Genomic DNA, 18,685 nt, shown 5'->3' on the forward strand with positions numbered 1-18,685 from the left:
TGATAATAATATGTGCTTCCAGAAACCTTTGTCACTCACATGCTGCAGTTAGATGATACATGCAGTGTGTGTGCTTGAGGAGTGATCCAGGAAAGAGAGAGACTTGCTGAGAGCAACTTGTGCTGTAGTTATTGATCACTAACTCCGCACCTTTCTCCTCGTGGGTTTCCTGAGACACAGAACCTCTCCAAACTACTTCAGGCTCAGATTTCCTGCTAGGCCTTGAAATCCTAAACTAAGCCAACCCCCAACATCTGAAATGCAGAAAGCCTCGCTAGAATTCAGCTCCATTTTGGCTATATAGGAATTCTAAGTCCTTCAACAAATTCTCATGCAATTGTCTTGATATAAGTTCCCGTTCGTACATTTTAATATATAAATGGATTTCTAACAGGTTCTGTCTCTGAAACTCCTTGTGAAGGGCCATCTTCAGTCCACTATGGGGGCTACTAATTGTCTCCTGGCTGCAATACTGCTTGTGCATAGAAACTGCACCAAGGAGAAAATCCATTGTGGTTTTTGCACCGGTGTTGGTATTTTCCATGTGTGTGCTATTCCCCGGCTTTTCTCTCCTCTTGGAACAGTGATCACTCTGTATTCCACCTCCTGCATAATGACACCCGGATTAATGTCCCCCTGTATCACTTCGATAGGAACTAGGAGCCCAACTCTGACCATATCACCGTGTCCAGGTTAAAAGCATTTCCCTGCAGCAGATGGATATTGTAAGGCTGCAGAGCTGCTGTTTTGCTCTGTATGGCCAGACGCATGGGCATGCATAGCATGTTTTCAAAGAGATAAGAGGGGGTCATCTCCTGTCTCTCTGACCTTCTATACCGGTTCACTCTGGGTTTCTCTTCACCTTTGGTTATTTGTATGTTTTTCTTAACCCTGGAGCATAGACGGGCCCGGCATTGCAAAGCCTTGATGGCCTTCTAGCACTTGAGGTGTTTAAGCATTATGTCATATACGTGTGAAGAATAGATCTTTATTATTTATTGCACCGTACATTATTCTCATCCTTCACCATTCTAACGCCTTCACTTCGCGAAGGTTCAGCATCACACCGGCAGAGAGATACCTGCGAGCACCTTCCTCCGGTATCTCCGATGTGTTCATTTCTTGTCACCGTAAGCAAAGAAGGGTGGAGTCCTGCTCTCCACTTCTCCGGCAACATACCGTCCCGCAGCAAAAAGCACTTTGAAATCTCCCGCTTGGTTAGACTCCCAGCCTCGTTTTCAGGTGTCTCCGGCACAGCGTCGGAGCACACCGCTTAGTGCACCCCCACGGCAGGATCAGAATGAGCTCAGGAACACTCATCGGGATCCCCTTTCATAGATTCCCCCACTACCATTGGGAATCATGGTAGAAGGGCTGGCGACCAATCACAATGCGAATACTGCTAAGGAACCAATAAGGATGCGAGGGCTCGCCTGCATTGGCCAATTAGGGCTGGGGGCGGATCTGAGAAAGTTAAAGGGCATTGGCGGTAAATACAACCGGGCCAATGGGAGCAGCGCTTACCTGCGGGGGCTCGGCAATGGCTTCCTCCGGCCAACAGGATATTCCCCGCTTGGCTGGCGCCGCTCTGGCTGGGGAAGCAGCCAAATGTTCAGCTCCTCGGGCAGGTGGCCCCCCGGTCCGTTCTACTCCCCCCCTGGTCACTCCTTTGTTCCCTGCACCCCCGGACAGGTGGCCCCCCGGTCCGTTCTAGTCCCCCCCTGGCCACTCCTTTGTTCCCTGCACCCCCAGACAGGTGGCCCCCGGTCCATTCTACTCCCCCCCCCCCCCGGCCACTCCTTTGTTCCCTGCACCCCCAGACAGGTGGCCCCCCGGTCCATTCTACTCCCCCCCCCGGCCACTCCTTTGTTCCCTGCACCCCCAGACAGGTGGCCCCCCGGTCCATTCTACTCCCCCCCCCCTGGTCACTCCTTTGTTCCCTGCACCCCCAGACAGGTGGCCCCCCGGTCCGTTTTACTCCCCCCCTGGTCACTCCTTTGTTCCCTGCACCCCCAGACAGGTGGCCTGCACAAAGGGTTTCTCAACCCCTCTTGTACAGAGACCTGGGCTATGCTTTATTGTTGCACAAAACACATTTTTACACTTTCAGTACATTTTACACAGGAATAAAGAGTCTTACATATGATGCAAGTGGCTACCGGGCATGTAAGAACAGGGCAGCTGTGGCCAGATGAGCCCCGACTCCCTCTCCCTCCTTTGTTACTTTGTGTTCATATGTCTCTCTCCACATGTTGTATAAAGGAGTCTTTGGGGAGGTAGATATATAGTAAGACTTACTGTCCCGTGCGCAGCAAGCGAAAAAGCAAACAGTCACGGCGCCGGGGACAGTGTCTGCCGCCACCGCGCTGCAGGGGGTCTCTGCTTTCGGATCAGACCCCCACACAGCATTAATCCGTCCAGGCTTCGATCGTCGCTGTTGCGAGACTTGCCTCGGCAAGACAAGTAAGTCTTGCTACACCTGTACAAGATATTGGTCACTCGGTACTTGCTTCCCCCCTAACGCTCCCGCTTCCCCCCTAACGCTCCCTCTTCCCCCCTAACGCTCCCGCTTCCCCCCTAACGCTCCCGCTTCCCCCCTAACGCTCCCTCTTCCCCCCTAACGCTCCCGCTTCCCCCCTAACGCTTCCGCTTCCCCCCTAACTCTCCCGCTTCCCCCCTAACGCTCCCGCTTCCCCCCCTAACGCTTCCGCTTCCCCCCTAACTCTCCCGCTTCCCCCCTAACGCTCCCGCTTCCCCCCTAACGCTTCCGCTTCCCCCCTAACTCTCCCTCTTCCCCCCTAACTCTCCCTCTTCCCCCCTAACTCTTCCTCTTCCCCCCTCTTCCCCCCTAACTCTTCCTCTTCCCCCCTAACTCTCCCGCTTCCCCCCTAACGCTCCCTCTTCCCCCTAACTCTCCCTCTTCCCTTCTAACTCTCCCTCTTCCCTTCTAACTCTCCCTCTTCCCTTCTAACTCTCCCTCTTCCCCCCTAACTCTCCCTCTTCCCCCCTAACTCTTCCTCTTCCCCCCTAACTCTTCCTCTTCCCCCCTAACTCTCCCGCTTCCCCCCTAACGCTCCCTCTTCCCCCTAACTCTCCCTCTTCCCTTCTAACTCTCCCTCTTCCCTTCTAACTCTCCCTCTTCCCCCCTAACTCTCCCTCTTCCCCCCTAACTCTCCCTCTTCCCCCCTAACTCTCCCTCTCCCCCCCTCTTCCCCCCTAACTCTCCCTCTTCCCCCCTAACTCTCCCTCTCCCCCCCTCTTCCCCCCTAACTCTCCCTCTCCCCCCCTCACTCTCCATCTTCCCCCCTAACTCTCCCTCTTCCCCCTTAACGCTCCTGCTTCCCCTCTAAGGCCCGTTTTATAGCGACGTGCGCGCGGATTTTTAGTTGGCTGACGTTAGTCAGCCTTTCTATAGAATGGCCGCGCGTGAGCACGGCAGGGAGCGGGGAGCCGACAGACAGCGGCGAAGATGAAGAAATTCATCTTTTCGCGCTGCTGCCTGCGCTCAAATGTATGTATTAGTGTGTATGTGTGTATCTGTGTATGCGTGGATGTGTGTTTGTATGGATGTGTGTGTGTGTGTATGTATGTATGCATGTATGCGTGGATGTGTGTTTGTATGGAAGTGTGTGTGTATGTATGTGTGGATGTGTGTTTGTATGGATGTGTGTGTGTGTGTATGTATGCGTGGATGTGTGTTTGTATGGATGTGTGTGTGTGTGTGTGTGTGTGTGTATGTATGTATGTATGCGTGGATGTGTGTTTGTATGGAAGTGTGTGTGTGTATGTATGCGTGGATGTGTGTTTGTATGGATGTGTGTGTGTGTATGTATGCATGTATGCGTGGATGTGTGTTTGTATGGATGTGTGTGTGTGTGTATGTATGCATGTATGCGTGGATGTGTGTTTGTATGGATGTGTGTGTGTGTGTATGTATGCATGTATGCGTGGATGTGTGTTTGTATGGATGTGTGTATGTATGCATGTATGCGTGGATGTGTGTTTGTATGGATGTGTGTGTGTGTGTGTGTATGTATGCATTGTGGCAGGACAGCCTCACGGCGGGGTCAGTAAGACGCTAGACACGGTGGGAAACGTTCAACTATAGTGGTTTATTAGCCACAACCAAAATAAAGTACGGGTGCACTGTCCCTTTAAGAAACTACTTTCTTGAAAATTAAAGCCTGTTCCCTTTATGGAAACTAACTCACTTCTTGAGCCCTTACTAACAGGACAGCCAGCTAATCTGGTCCTGCCCAAAACATATGCAACACAAAGTATAACCAATAAGTGTAATAATAAAGTCTTATCTGTTGCAGCTCCAACAGCAAACAGGAACACGGTTCCGGGGTGCAGGCTGTGTCCAGCCTCGCAGCAATGTTTATCTTTATCCTGGGTTGGGGTCCCAGCTGGTCCCAGCAGCAAAACTCCTCGCAGGACTGGGGGACCAGAGCAGCAACAGCTGCTACGGCTTCCAAGCCAGGAGAGTTCTCCACCTTCCTGTGGAAAAACAAGCTCACCTTGTGTGAGCAACTTCCTGCTTTTTAAAGCACTTGTTTCACTGATAGTTCAGCCCCTGTTTAATCAGTCTTCAGCTGTGCTTTCTCTGTCTGAGGAGATTAACACTCAGTGATCTGGCTGCAGCATCTCTACATTCACTGTCACAGCCTACTGAGTCAGTGACTCTGTCACAGCATGTATGCGTGGATGTGTGTTTGTATGGATGTGTGTGTGTGTGTATGTATGCGTGGATGTGTGTTTGTATGGATGTGTGTGTGTGTGTGTGTGTGTGTGTGTGTGTGTGTGTGTGTGTGTGTATGTATGCATGGATGTGTGTTTGTATGGATGTGTGTGTGTATGTATGTATGCATGTATGCGTGGATGTGTGTTTGTATGGATGTGTGTGTGTGTGTATATGCATGTAAGCGTGGATGTGTGTTTGTATGGATGTGTGTGTGTGTGGGGGGGGTAAATAATTGCACAAATAAAAAAAAAATTATTAAACTTTTTTTTTTTATTTAAAAAAATCTTACTTAAGACTTAATTTCACTCACACAACATATACACACACATAGACACACATATACACTTACCTGCAGCTCCCGGCACTATATACAGGAAAAGCATGCGGCATGTGCACGCGCGTTCGCATAGGAACGCGCGGTCGCACGGCCGCATCCTGTATATAAAAGCCCTTTCTCTCTCTCTTCCCCCCTAACGCTCCCGCTTCCTCCCTAAGGCCTCGATCAGGGTGCAGGCTTCGGAGGGAGGGCGTGCTGCCGTGCGAGCTGCCGTGGGACACAAAGTATTCAAATTGAATACTGGTTGTCAGGGTAGCAGCTGCCCTGTCTCCGAAGCCCGGAGTTGACGCTGGCTACAGTTTCAATAAACAAAAAATTCGTTTTTTGAAGCTGCAGCAGCGTCACTGGGACCTCGGCAGCCAATGAAATCATTCTTGAGAATGATTTCAAGACTGCAACTTGGATCCCTAACCTGCCGTCTGTAGCCCCGCCCCCTCCCCGCCTCCTCAACTCCTGAAAAAGTCTGCTGGGGATGTGCACACATCGCCCAGCAGACTGCCGCCCTCCCGAACGCCCGCCCTCCAACTCCTGGCTCTGGCACCCTGAACGAGGCCTAACTCTCCCTCTTCCTCCCTAACTCTCGCTTTTCTTCCTGCAGCTCCGAGGATAGTAAGCTTGAATACATCGTAACAATGTAATATTATTTCCCCTGATTTAACAGAGCTTAGTGTATATCGGCCTAAGAGCGGCTTTTTCACCTTGTGTATCCTAAGGGTCCGCTCATTAAAGTGCAGAAATGAGTTCTACCACATGCAACATATGTAGCGATTTTGTCTTGATGCAAATGAGGAAATCTCAGCAAATAAAGGGCTCATGTACTGTTCAATCAGAAACGGACAGAGGAAATCTTTCTTACATACCCAAGGATGTCAAGATTGAAAAATTGAGCTTTACAGAGAGAGGGGGTCAGAGTATCAAGGTGCTTTGCTCTTATTTTTCCCAATGTGCAAAATTAGTTTAGAAGGATTTACCCGACACATATATATATATATATATATATATATATATATATATATATATATATATATATATATATATATATATTATTTTTTTTACACTGCATGTATGTGCCTTTTGTGTTTCCTTTTTTTCTGCATAAAAAAACCCCAATAGATGGGATGGGGTGAAAACCTCGGACCATCAGTCTGCGCCAGATTTAATTTTCACTGTGACCCTATGAAGGCCACTGAATGAAACAGGTCCGTCATGTTGGGGTCTCTTACAATGTCCAGTGAATTTCATCACTTGTTGGTTTGTTTCTAGGGCAGATTATGTCTACATCTCTAAGGGCGCTATAACCGGAAACTGACCAGAAGAGGGGAACTCCCATTTCTCTTCCCGGGGTCAGAGGGGGTGTCACATGGTTGTGGTGCTGGAAGGTCCAGTGCTCTCAGTGCTGTGGACTTTCTCGCACAGTAAAAGTGAAACAGTTTGCTGCACAAGTTTCTTCCGTTTTACACAATGGTGAACATTAAATGGTGCAAAGCGTTGCAGCATTTCTCCGTTGCCTCGATACACAGACACTACTCTTGTGTAGCTGGGGTCTCAAGTGTATTCATCCGCTCCCATTATCTTTCTGTTTCCTCAGGCGGGAGGACAAGCTGCGGATCCCCAATGGTTGGCTCTGCCATTTGGCGCCAGAAATAATTCGCCAGTTATCTCCTGACACTGAGGAAGATAAGCTTCCATTCTCCAAGAACTCGGATATATTTGCGCTTGGGTAAGGGATGTGGTAATCCTTTACCAATGAAAAAATTATAAAGAGCCAACACTCCAGAATGACATGTACAGACGAGACACAGAGTATTCTAAGGCTTGCCTTAAACTAGCCCGGTTACATGCTGGGCACATGCTGGGTACATCCTGGGTTTAACCTGGCTAGCTTAAGGCAAGTTTAAGGCATTTCTGCATTGACCAATGACCCATAGGATTAACACAGCAGGGGTCCCTGGCAGTCCCATTCAGTTTGAATGGGACTGCCAGGGACCCCGCTGTTAATCTGATGGGCCATTAATCAATGCAGAAATGCTGGGTCTAGTTTAAGGCAAGTTTAAGGCATGTACCCATCATGTACCTGGGTCTTTTTGGCGATTGCCACTGTTTTGTATTAGAATAGTCGCAGTCTCTGCTGTAAATTAGATAAAACTGTCAACATATTAATCCCAACAATGCTGATTGTTTATTGATGCTAAAGGCATCACTTTGACTGTTTACCACTTACTGTCTATGTTTAATTGCCTCGTCCCGCTCCCTATAACTTTCCCGTGATGATTTTTCTGTAATAGCGCCATGTTAAAATGATGTATTCGTTCAGTTTTTTTCAGACGAGATCTTCTTTATTGCTGTAAATGTGAAAGCAACTTTACATTATCCCCAAAATGTCAACACTCGTGCTCCGTGTCTAAAAGCTCCTTATTCTATCACAAGACTTTTGTTTTGTGACTATTAGAAACTGATATCGTAAAAGGCAGGATAGCGTCAGGCCCAAATGTGATAAATAGTTCTTAGCCCTAAGGTGCACTGGCTCATGTTTACTAAGTGGGGCTGTGGCATAAGATACCTTCCAGCACTGGTAGACATTTTATGGCCCTTTCACTTGAATGGGCTGTGATGTATTTTCCGACATCGGAAGGTCATATGACATACCACCGCTGACTTACTACGGAGCCCTCATGTCTCTTTCAAATGTAGCCCTCAGTGAGAAGTTCACAAGTTGTACGTTTTGTAATGTTTTCCTTTGCGCCTTCAACACCACAGAACCATATGGTATGAGCTGCATGCCCGAGAGTGGCCATTCAAGAACCAGCCAGCAGAGGCAATCATATGGCAAGTGGGAACAGGGATGAAGCCAAATCTCAGCCAGATCGGAATGGGGAAGGAGATATCGGTGAGAGAATATCCCTTAGATCGTGCCCCCAGCTACTGTAAGATTGGCAGAAGTGTGTATGCCAGAATCTCTACAGCTGACACTTTTCAGTGCATCCTCTTAAGAAGACTAGTAAAAGTATTCTAATACTTTTTGGAGTACAATTTTGGGCACCAATCCTAAGAAAAGACATTATGGAACTAGAGAGAGTGCAGAGAAGAGCCACCAAATTAATAAAGGGGATGTACATTCTAACTTATGAGGAGAGGCTAGCTAAATTAGATTTATTTACATTAGAAAAGAGGGGATATGATAACTATATACAAATATATTCAGGGACAATACAAGGAGCTTTCAAAAGAACTATTCATCCCACGGGCAGTACAAAGGACTCGGGGCCATCCCTTAAGGTTGGAGGAAAGGAAATTTCACCAGCAACAAAGGAAAGGGTTCTTTACAGTAAGGACAGTTAAAATGTGGAATTCATTACCCATGGACACTGTGATGGCAGATACAATAGATTTTTTTCAAAAAAAGGTTGGACATCTTTTTAGATGGGAAAGGTATACAGGGATATACCAAATAAGTATACATGGGAAGGATGTTGATCCAGGGAGTAATCCAATTGCCAATTCTTGGAGTCAGGAAAGAATTAATTTTTTCCCTTAATGGGGTTTTTTGTTTGCCTTCCTCTGGATCAATAAGTAAGTATAGATATAGGATAAAGTATCTGTTGTCTAAATTTAGCATAGGTTGAACTTGATGGACGGAAGTCTTTTTTCAACCTCATCTACTACAGTATGTAACTGTGTAACTATGTAACACCTACCAACCTGTGAGGTAATGAGAGGGTTTGATCTGATTTCTGTAATAGTAGTTACACGATAGTGTTTATATGCAAATTGTTCCACTAGTGTTGTTCTTATAGGAACTCTTTTTAGTGCCATGCATAGGAAATCCCTTCGTATGATCACACCGATCTAGTGGGAACAACATTGCCATTGAAGCTTTATACCAGGGCCCTCTCCATGGGAACAGGGACAAGTAAACTTCATCGCCCTGCGCCTCTGCAGCTAACAAATGATGTTACTCTCTGTAAGGCAGGAACTTAATGCTTCTGCAAAATGTTACATACTGTGTACAGACTGCAGCTTCCTGCTCACAGCTTAGTTTGGTTATGTATTTGTATATCATGCACTGATGTCTTTGCCTGGTGCATGCAGGACATTCTGCTTTTCTGCTGGGCTTTTGAGCAAGAAGAGAGACCGAGTTTCACCAAACTGGTGGAGATGCTGGAGAAATTGCCAAAGCGGAACAGACGCCTGTCCCATCCTGGGCACTTCTGGAAGTCAGCTGAGTAAGTGAGCTCTGGTGTCTACTGCATCTACTAACTTAGATCTACTAAACATCATTCCAGTAATATCATAACCATGTGTGACAACGTGGTAGTATTAGTATAGATGACTATTACACGTGCCATCTTTGGGATCTATGTTCTAAGGCCATTTTGGAGCAGAGTGTAATCTGATGTACTGTAAATGATGTTCCTTGCATCACTTTTTCTCTAAAATTGCTTTAGTACATAGACTCCCTCCATGAGAATGGTTTCTATTCAGGAAGAGTGTCTGGTTTAGCAATCTTCCGTTTGATGACACTTCATGCAAGCTGTCGGTCATCTGCATAGAGAGTAAGAAAAATAACCTACAAGTAAACACTCTCCGACAGTATGTCTGCCCTCAACCACCTAAAACTGGTTAAAAAGGTTCAACGTGGCAAGTATGAACACATTTCAACTTAATTCATCCACCAGCAGAATATTGTGTCTCCGGCCTTATAACACTTTGACTTGAAATGTCCAAACTCAAGATATTTTGTCTTGCGATTGTCGATTATCGGGAGTGTCTGTAAAGCAACCGTGGAAGGGAAGAAGTGACTATTTCATGTACAGTCCTTACACAAACCCAGAGAACTCTGCGTAGTGACACATTCTATTGTGTGCTTGGTGTAGTCTGATTACATGGCATACAGTGGAACAAGTTGGTATATTATTTAAAAATGTATCTTTCTAAAGTTTGCTTTAATAACATGCTTTAAAAGCAGCCCCTGTCCATCCTTTTCATGTAGTAAACACTAAGCGTAGAGGGGGGCATGGAAGAAATAGCATGTTTTTTTAACTCCTGGACTTAATGACAGTGCCAGTGGCAGAATAGCCATGGCAACAGTTACCAGCTGCTCCTACGCTTTGTAAAATGTGACAGGTATTTGCTGGGCTTTCTCAGGAGATGAGCTGTGTAGAGGGGTAGAGAGGGTTTTTGCAATGTCTTCACCTATAAGGGAGCAAGAACATAGTAGTTAATAGTTCACTGTTCTCTCCTCATTCGTCTTGACCTCTGCTGATTGTCCCATTGCTCATCTCTATTTAGATGATGTTAAAATGTTGTCGACCCCAGATCTATAGGCCTGCTACCTACAGTAGTAGTAAAGTACAGTATACACTCCATTCAAGTCCCATCACGTAATAAGTCAGGTCCCACAGTCTCCTTATTCTTTATAACCGAGAAAGTGGCATCTGCATCTACATTGTGGCATAGAGCCATGATATCTGGAGAGACAAGCCAGCTGCTTTGTGCTGTGAATAGACCTGCCTTCTGTCAACATGATTGCTAACTCCACAGCTGATTTTTGCGCCCAGTTTCATTTGTTCCCTCAGAGAGTGGTACATGCACCCCCCTTCCAAGCATCCATGAAATAGATTAGGATTAGAGGTGTCTTACCGCTTTCACTGCTGGTGATAAATTACAACCCGAGAGTAGACAGTAGGATGCTCCTCTTCTAGTGGTGGCCATCGTCACAGGCGTAGCTTTATACTGTGATCCTCAAGTCTATTTGAAAGGTATGGTATCACTCCCACAGGTGTGGTATGCCAAATAACCTTTTCACTGTTGTGTACATTGGTGGAGCCTGGACCTCACATAGACCTTTCCTTGCATCTGTATCCATTGGTTACTAGAAATGATGCTCTAGTTTCTTTGTGAAGTTTATTTGAATAATTTGCTTTGTTTTATGTTTTCTCTCCAGGCTGTGATAGAGAAATCTGGTGTGGTGCCTTGGCATCCCAGTATCCCCTCTTCTACTGTACGTCGGCCTTCTCCCTCTCCCCAAACACTTATCTTCTTCTCCTGAAACTGTGGAAGATCCGAGGGCGGAAGATAGGAAAGGGAGCGAAGAGCAGGAGACGCCTCACACGGAGAACAAGCTGCGTCCAGCCCTCTTCATATCAGCCCACAGGTGGATGGGAACGTTTAAAGGGGGGAAGATTAGATCTCCTCCGAGACTTGAGCGATGAAAGGAGAACGGAACATGTTTCTCTTTGGCCAGAGCTAGCGAAGTACAAGAGTGATGCTCACTATATGCGCTGTATTGACTTGTATGGGCCAGTTTTGCACATACCTCTGACCTTGAATATGCCCCTCTTAACAGCTAGAAACCCCTGCAGACACTGTGATATCACGGCCCTGTGGTCCTCTCTAGCAGTGAAGGGGTTTGGGGGAAAACTCTTGATTTACGCTAGAAAAGAAGTCTGTTGATCTCAAAAGTTGTTGTGTTTGTCCTCCACACGCGGAAAGCAAACGTTCTAGATTCCAAAACACCAATTTATTTATTTGTCAGCACGTCCTTGGTGAGAAACTGGTTGGGAAATACTAAAACCCTCTTCTTCAGTTTCCAGGATCTGCATCAGGTTAATGTGAGAGTTGTCCTTTAGTGCTCCATGCAATGGTTGAAAGCTGTCTTGAATTACTGTTGGTCAACTGTGTTTCTTTGTGTGTGTGTGTGTGTGTGTGTTAGGTTTATGGTTGTCAAGTTTTAAAAAAACACTAGCGGCACATGACTTTCCTCCCCCAGCATAGAAGGAATTATATGGAGCCTGGGAGAGCTTTTTTATTAAGAAGGAGTAACAAATACACAGAGCCTGATACCCTGGAATATCCTATGTTCTAAATATACATATTTACACATTTTGTCCCGCTCCCGATGGGAACAAACGAGGAACGTTCCACAGCTCTGATCCTACAGTATATAGACCCCTAAAATAGGGTGTCATTTACTAATGGTAAAGACGTGATGGAAATATGATTCTGTGTTGTACCAATATCTATAGGGCATTGCCTTCGTTTCATTTTATACCATAAGCTCCTATCTCTGCATCGGATCTGCGGCCCCTGTTTTTAACACAGCTCCCCTATTTATAGGGTAAAGCTCTGGGCACGCTGCTGTATGAAAGAATACAATTATTCCAACTGAAAATCTTTGGGACAGTTTACTCCACAGTTCTGTGAGGGGTACCCCCTAATTAAATAGTCTGAGAAGCAGGGTACCCCACAGCTACAGTACTGTAACAATGCACAGCCTTGTGTTCACTTGAATAGAAGTTAAATCGTTAGCTAATGTTGTATTACCTTTTGTTTCACCATAATAAACAGGGGCTTTCCTTCCAACACTTTGCTGAATAAATACAGTATATGGAGCTATTCACCAAAGTCTAATGACTGCAAAAAAAAACAGCCCAAGATTTATTACAGAAAAACGTCATCTTGGAATAGGATTTTCACACACGTTTTGCATCCGGGCGACATTAACAATGAAACGGCTTGGGTGAGAGAACACCTCCAGGTGACTTCTGTTACAAGGAAAAGTGGGAATATTTGAGCAATAGATTACCAATATGTTAATAACTTGTCTGTGTTTATGTGCTTTGAGCCAGTGTTTCAGCTATATAACTTGCTCAGTACACACGATAAACGATAAACGATTACATGCGGTGGGCTTTTTAAAGGCGGGCTGCACCCTAACAATGTTAAGAACTCCTTTTGTTCTTAAAAAAAAAATAAGCATTGTTCATTGTTTTTTAAGCTTTTTTATAAGTATACTGAAGTTATGAATGCAGAGTCACCATGCTACCACTTTGGGGGTGTCATGTATGGTACTAGAAGTTCACGTTTCATATATATCAATTTAATTTCATGGACAGCATCTTCCAACTGTCCTTAGATGGCAAGAAGATTCTATGAAACAAAGGAGTATTTATGCTGCGAGATCAGTGTTTTTCAACAGGGGTTCCTAGAACACCTTGTGTTCCCCAGATATCCCTATAGGGTTCCCTACAATTTTCAGGTCATTTGAAAACTGTACCAAATACAGAAAAATTAACAATGCATCTGATCTCAGACGCTCTATTAGAGAGGGTTGGGGTTCCTTACAATGCATCTGATCTCAGACGCGCTATTAGAGAGGGTTGGGGTTCCTTACAATGCATCTGATATCAGACACGCTATCAGAGAGGGTTGGGGTTCCTTACAATGCATCTGATCTCAGACACGCTATCAGAGAGGGTTGGGGTTCCTTACAATGCATCAGATCTCAGACACGCTATTAGAGAGGGTTGGGGTTCCTTACAATGCATCTGATCTCCGACGCGGTATTAGAGAGGGTTGGGGTTCCTTACAATGCATCTGATCTCAGACGCGCTATTAGAGAGGTTGGGGTTCCTCTGAATTTCCCTTGGGGTTCCTTAACTAAAAAAAGTTTGGAAACCGTTGTGTTCAATCATTAGCACCGCGGATAAATTTACTGATAAATTAACATTTTATATTTCAATCACAACCCTCCAAGCCAAAACCCTCCTGCTATTCCCAATGACGTCACAGGAGATGGCAGTTGGACTCCAGAGATCCTGAATATGGCGCCGCAAATGGAAAATCATCAAGCCCGCGACTGGGTACTGTATCCGTTAGCTTAAATATTTTATTGATATTTAGTTCTTTCTTGATATGTAAACGGCACAAAGTTTGTACCTCACATGAAACCATTCAGATTAAAGTAATTGGGATGCAGCCTGCCTATAAATACCTTTTTGTTGGTGACAGAAACAAATTAAATGGAGCTTTGGCTCTGTCTAAATGGCGCCCAGTGGCGTCATGTAGCAAGGTCTCCCAGTTGTTAAACTGGGGTAAAACTAGTGCAACAAAATAGCACCACATCGGGAATTAATGGGATTTGATCCAATGACACATTTTTTGCAGTTCTTTTGCACCAGTTTTGAACCTGGGAAGTGTTGAGGGTTTTTTGTCAAAGTTCCCGACTGAGGCGACCAGAGGTGACAAAAACAGCACCAGGTTTAGGGAAGAAGAAAATCTCTTGTAACAGTTGTGAATTTTTTCTTAGGGAACCTGTGGTTTTCATGCACCCGTTTTGCAGCCAGGACATTTTAATAAATGTCCCTATAATCCCCTGGTGTTCTATTCAGTTAATAGTACATCCCTGTTACTAGGCAGATTCTAGCATAGATGCTGGTTAAGACGAGCTACTTTCTTCTCATGTAAATGCTACTTGTCAGAAAACGGATGTTATTAAACCAACTCTTCCCAACGTGTTCACGGTCACAGATTTTCTATGCGGCTGCGGTTAAAGTGCCGGCGACGTCAGGCTGCGGTCGCTGGAAAAATCAAATTGAGATGACTTCCAGCGATCGCGACCAAGATGTTGCTCCATCGCGCCGCGCTTATTATTAGCGCATGCAACGGCGGCAATGCATTTGTTTTGACGTCGCTGTTGTAATAACCACCAATACACAACCCACCCCATGTGCCCCCACATAAAGCCACTATTAATTTTTTTCACACAGGATTAATACCACAGGCCGGCTGGGGTCCCCGGGTTGTCCCCATGGGTGTCCGCAGGCCACATAGGTCACCCCGGGTGTTTCCCACGGGTGTCTGGGGGCTCTTGGGTGGTCCCCGCTAGGCTCAGTGGGCTTCTAGGTGGTCTTCACGGGTGTCCATGGGCCCCAATGGGGTCCACAGGTCGTCCCCACGGGTTTCTGGGGGCCTTAGGGTGGTTCCCACGGGTTTCTGGGGGCCCCACAGTGGTCCCCGGGGGTCCCCGCTGGCCTGCGGTACCATTCCTGTATTTAAAAAAAAAAAAAAAAACATGGCCTACATTTCAATTAATACACCTACCCCAAACCCCCCACAAACACATACAGTACAGTAATGTGCAAAATAACTATTATCCAGATATGGATAATAGATTATTTGGCCATTATTAAATCAAACATTAGCCAGAAAACATAAAGGAAATTAAAACCGTGCTACTTACCCCTGCCAACATGAATGGCGTCCTCATCAGCATACTGCAGGGTCATATCCTCCAATGCCAGCAACAATACATAAAACAATACAATCTAATGGCCCCTAACCCCTTAATCACCTTAGCGGTTAATAACCGCTATACTGTAGTAATTAAGGGGTTAACCCACCTTCCCCCACTACCCACCTGGGTGGCCTAACCACCCACCCCAGCCGGGCCCCACTATACTCACCCTATAGTGGTATTAATCCTGTGTGTCAAAAAATAAATAATGGTTTTATGTGGGGGCACAGGGGGTGGGTGGGTTTTATATTGTTGTTTATTAAATATTGCAATGGTTTTGGTGGCCTAGGAGGTGGCTAGTAGGGCTGTTGTGTGTATTTTTTTGGTATTGTGGGTAGCGGTGATGGGTGAAGGGTATTAGCCCCAAGGATGGGTGTTTAGGCCTATCGGGTGGGTAGTGGGAGGGGTTAACCCCATCATTACCGTGGCTGTATTAACCGCTAAGGTAATGAAGGGGTTAAGTCCACCCCAAAAAAAACCGCAAAGCCTGAACACCCAGCAAGGGCAAAATACCACCTTCACCCACCCCCACTACCCACAATAAGCATGGCACTGGTGGTTAACCCCTTCATTGCCTTAGCGGTTAGCCGCTAAGGTAATGAAGTTGCCTGTAAATGCATTTGTCACGCATCTGATTCATGCCGGGGGTCTCTGGTGCTGGTATTAATGGGTATCGGCTCCGGAGACCCTCGGCATCAATCCGATGCAGGAAAAATGCATTTTATTTTAAGTGCCGTCTCACCGCTTCTCGGCCGCTTCTCACCACCTTCTTGCCAACTTTTTGTGGCAAGGCGATTTGGAGAGGAAATCTCCATTCTAGAGCGGCGATCAGCCTTGATACGCTGATCGCGGCTACTAGAATTGAGCGAGTTTGAGAAGCTGGAGATAAGCGGCTTATCGCTGCGAGTTTGGCGGGGTTTTTCTGGCAAAAAAATAGCGATTTGTGCTCTTATCACCAGCTTATCGGGGCTTACTGCCGGCTTTTTTGGCAATAAGGGGCTTATCGCTGCTTATAGCATGAGGCCTCAAATCTGTATATTGCCCAACTTTAGTCCAACGTCAGAACTTTTACATGAAGCAATTTTGGTTATTGTAGGTCGATAACTCTGATATACTAATAATTGTCTGATTTTCCGTTTAATACAGGCATTAATTACTGTGATTTCACAGATTAAATATATCACTGGCATTAGTTCATTTTGCTGCTACGGCGGCTACGATGTGTATCAAAGTGTCCCAGCTGCAAAACAGGGGCAAAAATAGCAGCAGATTTTCCATGATAATTATGGTGCTGAATTTATCAAACTACAAAATCCCATTCGTTTTAACGGGAATGCTTTTCTTTGATACACGTGTAGCAGTTTCTTTGACCGGGTTTTGCAGCTGGGAGACTATAGAAATGACCCCATGCACAGTATGTATAACTGTGCAGTTTGTGACTTCCCGCTGTTTACTCCTTCTGGACCTAATTGCTTGTTTTAGGATTTATATGAACCAATGTGCTGCTGGAGCGGCCTGTAATGCATTGCAGATCCTTCTGACAGTGAAGGGGTTAACCGAAAAGATAATGTTGCAGAGTGTTTTGTTTTTCCTTGTTTTCCCACACCAATAATTATGGAAGGACTGAGTCCTGAGAGCTTGGCTGGCGTGCATCATATCTCAAGTTGCCGAGTAGTTGAAGGGATTGTCCATCGCCCAACAGTCATGGTAGGGTAAGCCAAAAACAAATGTCATTTTAGATGTATCAGATGCCAGAGATTTCTACCGGAGCAATAAGGCACCCGACTGGATAACAATATGGGTTCCATCCAGATACTGCGCATTGAAACCCTGCCCCAGTCCGGCCAGCGAGCTGGTTACCGGCTATCCCTAGCAATGACCATGTTACTCCAGGAGCATTTTGAACATAGTTGCACACAGCAGATTAACCCTTTTGATGCTGGAGGGGGTAGAGCTGGGACTTGCAGCAACAAAAAGGTTAACCTCTTCCATGCCAGCGCTGCCTGCAATGCAGGGCGCGTTTTACAGGTCGTATTGTAAATGTGTGTGTGCATGCATGTATTCTGTATGTACGGTACGTGTGCAAGTGTTTGTGTGTGCTTCAGTGAGGGACAGTAGGTATGTAAAGGCTGGAATTACGGCAATGCTTATTCAGTTACTCTGTCTTTTTGAAAAGCAAGTTTAAAACCAATATCCTGCTTGGTCTCGGTGAGAAATGCGCTCTTTTCCCGGTCACTTTTGAGTATATCCTACACAGACGAGAGATGAGAATTGGCGACGTGATAAAAAGATGTTCCCCATAAATAAATAAAAAATCAGAATTCTGGAAAAGTGACGCCAGATAAGTGTAAAACCAGCAACGCGTGTGTATAAATGTGTCCTGTTTTGCCTCGTTGTTTTTGCTTGTTTTGTTTTTGGATCCTTTGTACACTATGATAACATTAAACTGAACGCAGTGCCACGGTACCTAGGGGTATGAAGTACCACTGCTTTTTTTTATTTACAAAACCCACAGTGCTACTACTTTTCTTTATTCGCACACTTGCAGGTCCGCTTTCTGGAAGAGTACGTGATTTCTTTTGGAAAGACTTCCTTTCCTGCATTGCATCGCCCTTATTGTATAAAGTCCCAAGTGCTGTGCCCAATGTTTAAAAATGTAGAATATTGTAAATCAGACACAGTACAGTACTTTTTTTTAATCCATTAGTGTTAGGGTCAGGGTTAAGGTCAGGGTCAGGGTTAAGGTCAGGGTTCACGAAAGGATATTAAATTAACGTGACATTTTTGCAAATTCACTCATTCATTAAGAATATACATTACAGACCTAATTTACTATAGCAATTAGCACCACACATTCCCACGCCAATAACCAAGATATGGGATTACATACTAAATCCCCCTAGCTGCAGAATTAGTGTAAACCAATCGCACCGGATTCATCAGCGTAGACATTCCGATGGCTTTCAGCGCGGCGCCTTCTCCTGGATATACTGTATATGGGGCTGGGTTTGTATTCGCTTTGCCTCTGTTTTGCAGCCGGGGGACTTTAGCAGATACACTGCAGATTCCTTTAAGTGAAATTGCCAGCGGGAAGGCGTCTTCCAAGCACGTTGAAAAGAGACCACGGTTGGAAGGAAAAGGAATACCCTTAGAGTGCTGGCAGAGCCATCGGACGTCAGGCACTTTGGGGTCATAAGCTTTGCTCCTGTGTAATCGCCACAGACGCCGGTGGAGGATCTCCACGCCCATTTTGATTGGGCTGGATGACCCATTGGAGCTATTGTTTATGAGGTTTCTGGTACATCACAAGGGCCCAGCCACAGCAAGCACATCACTGGGGCACTATTAAGGTTAAGTCTTAAATTCCAATGGGTTATGAGAGATTGCATGAGTTTCTGTCGCACCTTGAAGCAGCAGCACAGAGAGAACGCACGGATGAGTTAGGCTGCGTCCCCACTGGCGCTGAGCGTGCTGTGCTTTTACTTCTTGTACTCTTTATGTTGACGTCCCCGCTTACGCGGTGTGCGCG

At 45.8% G+C, this 18,685-nt stretch overlaps 1 protein-coding gene across 3 annotated transcripts in view; it reads left to right on the forward strand.

Annotated features, from left to right (window-relative positions):
- The window catches only part of KSR2 (kinase suppressor of ras 2), a 329,003-nt gene extending 311,347 nt beyond the window's left edge, over nt 1–17,656 (forward strand). Inside the window, exons 17-20 of one of the 3 annotated variants that reach the window (XM_075568096.1) lie at nt 6,670–6,801; nt 7,839–7,968; nt 9,171–9,304; nt 11,026–17,655. In XM_075568096.1, the coding sequence (XP_075424211.1) occupies nt 6,670–6,801; nt 7,839–7,968; nt 9,171–9,304; nt 11,026–11,032 (403 nt within the window). In that variant the 3' untranslated portion in view covers nt 11,033–17,655. Of the gene's footprint in view, nt 1–6,669; nt 6,802–7,838; nt 7,969–9,170; nt 9,309–11,025 lie in introns of those variants that run through there. The other 2 variants (XM_075568098.1, XM_075568097.1) reach the window with 2 other exon arrangements.
- The last annotated feature ends 1,029 nt before the right edge of the window (nt 17,657–18,685 follow it).

Source organism: Ascaphus truei, chromosome 13 (assembly GCF_040206685.1).
Source record: "Ascaphus truei isolate aAscTru1 chromosome 13, aAscTru1.hap1, whole genome shotgun sequence".
NCBI lineage: Eukaryota > Metazoa > Chordata > Amphibia > Anura > Ascaphidae > Ascaphus > Ascaphus truei.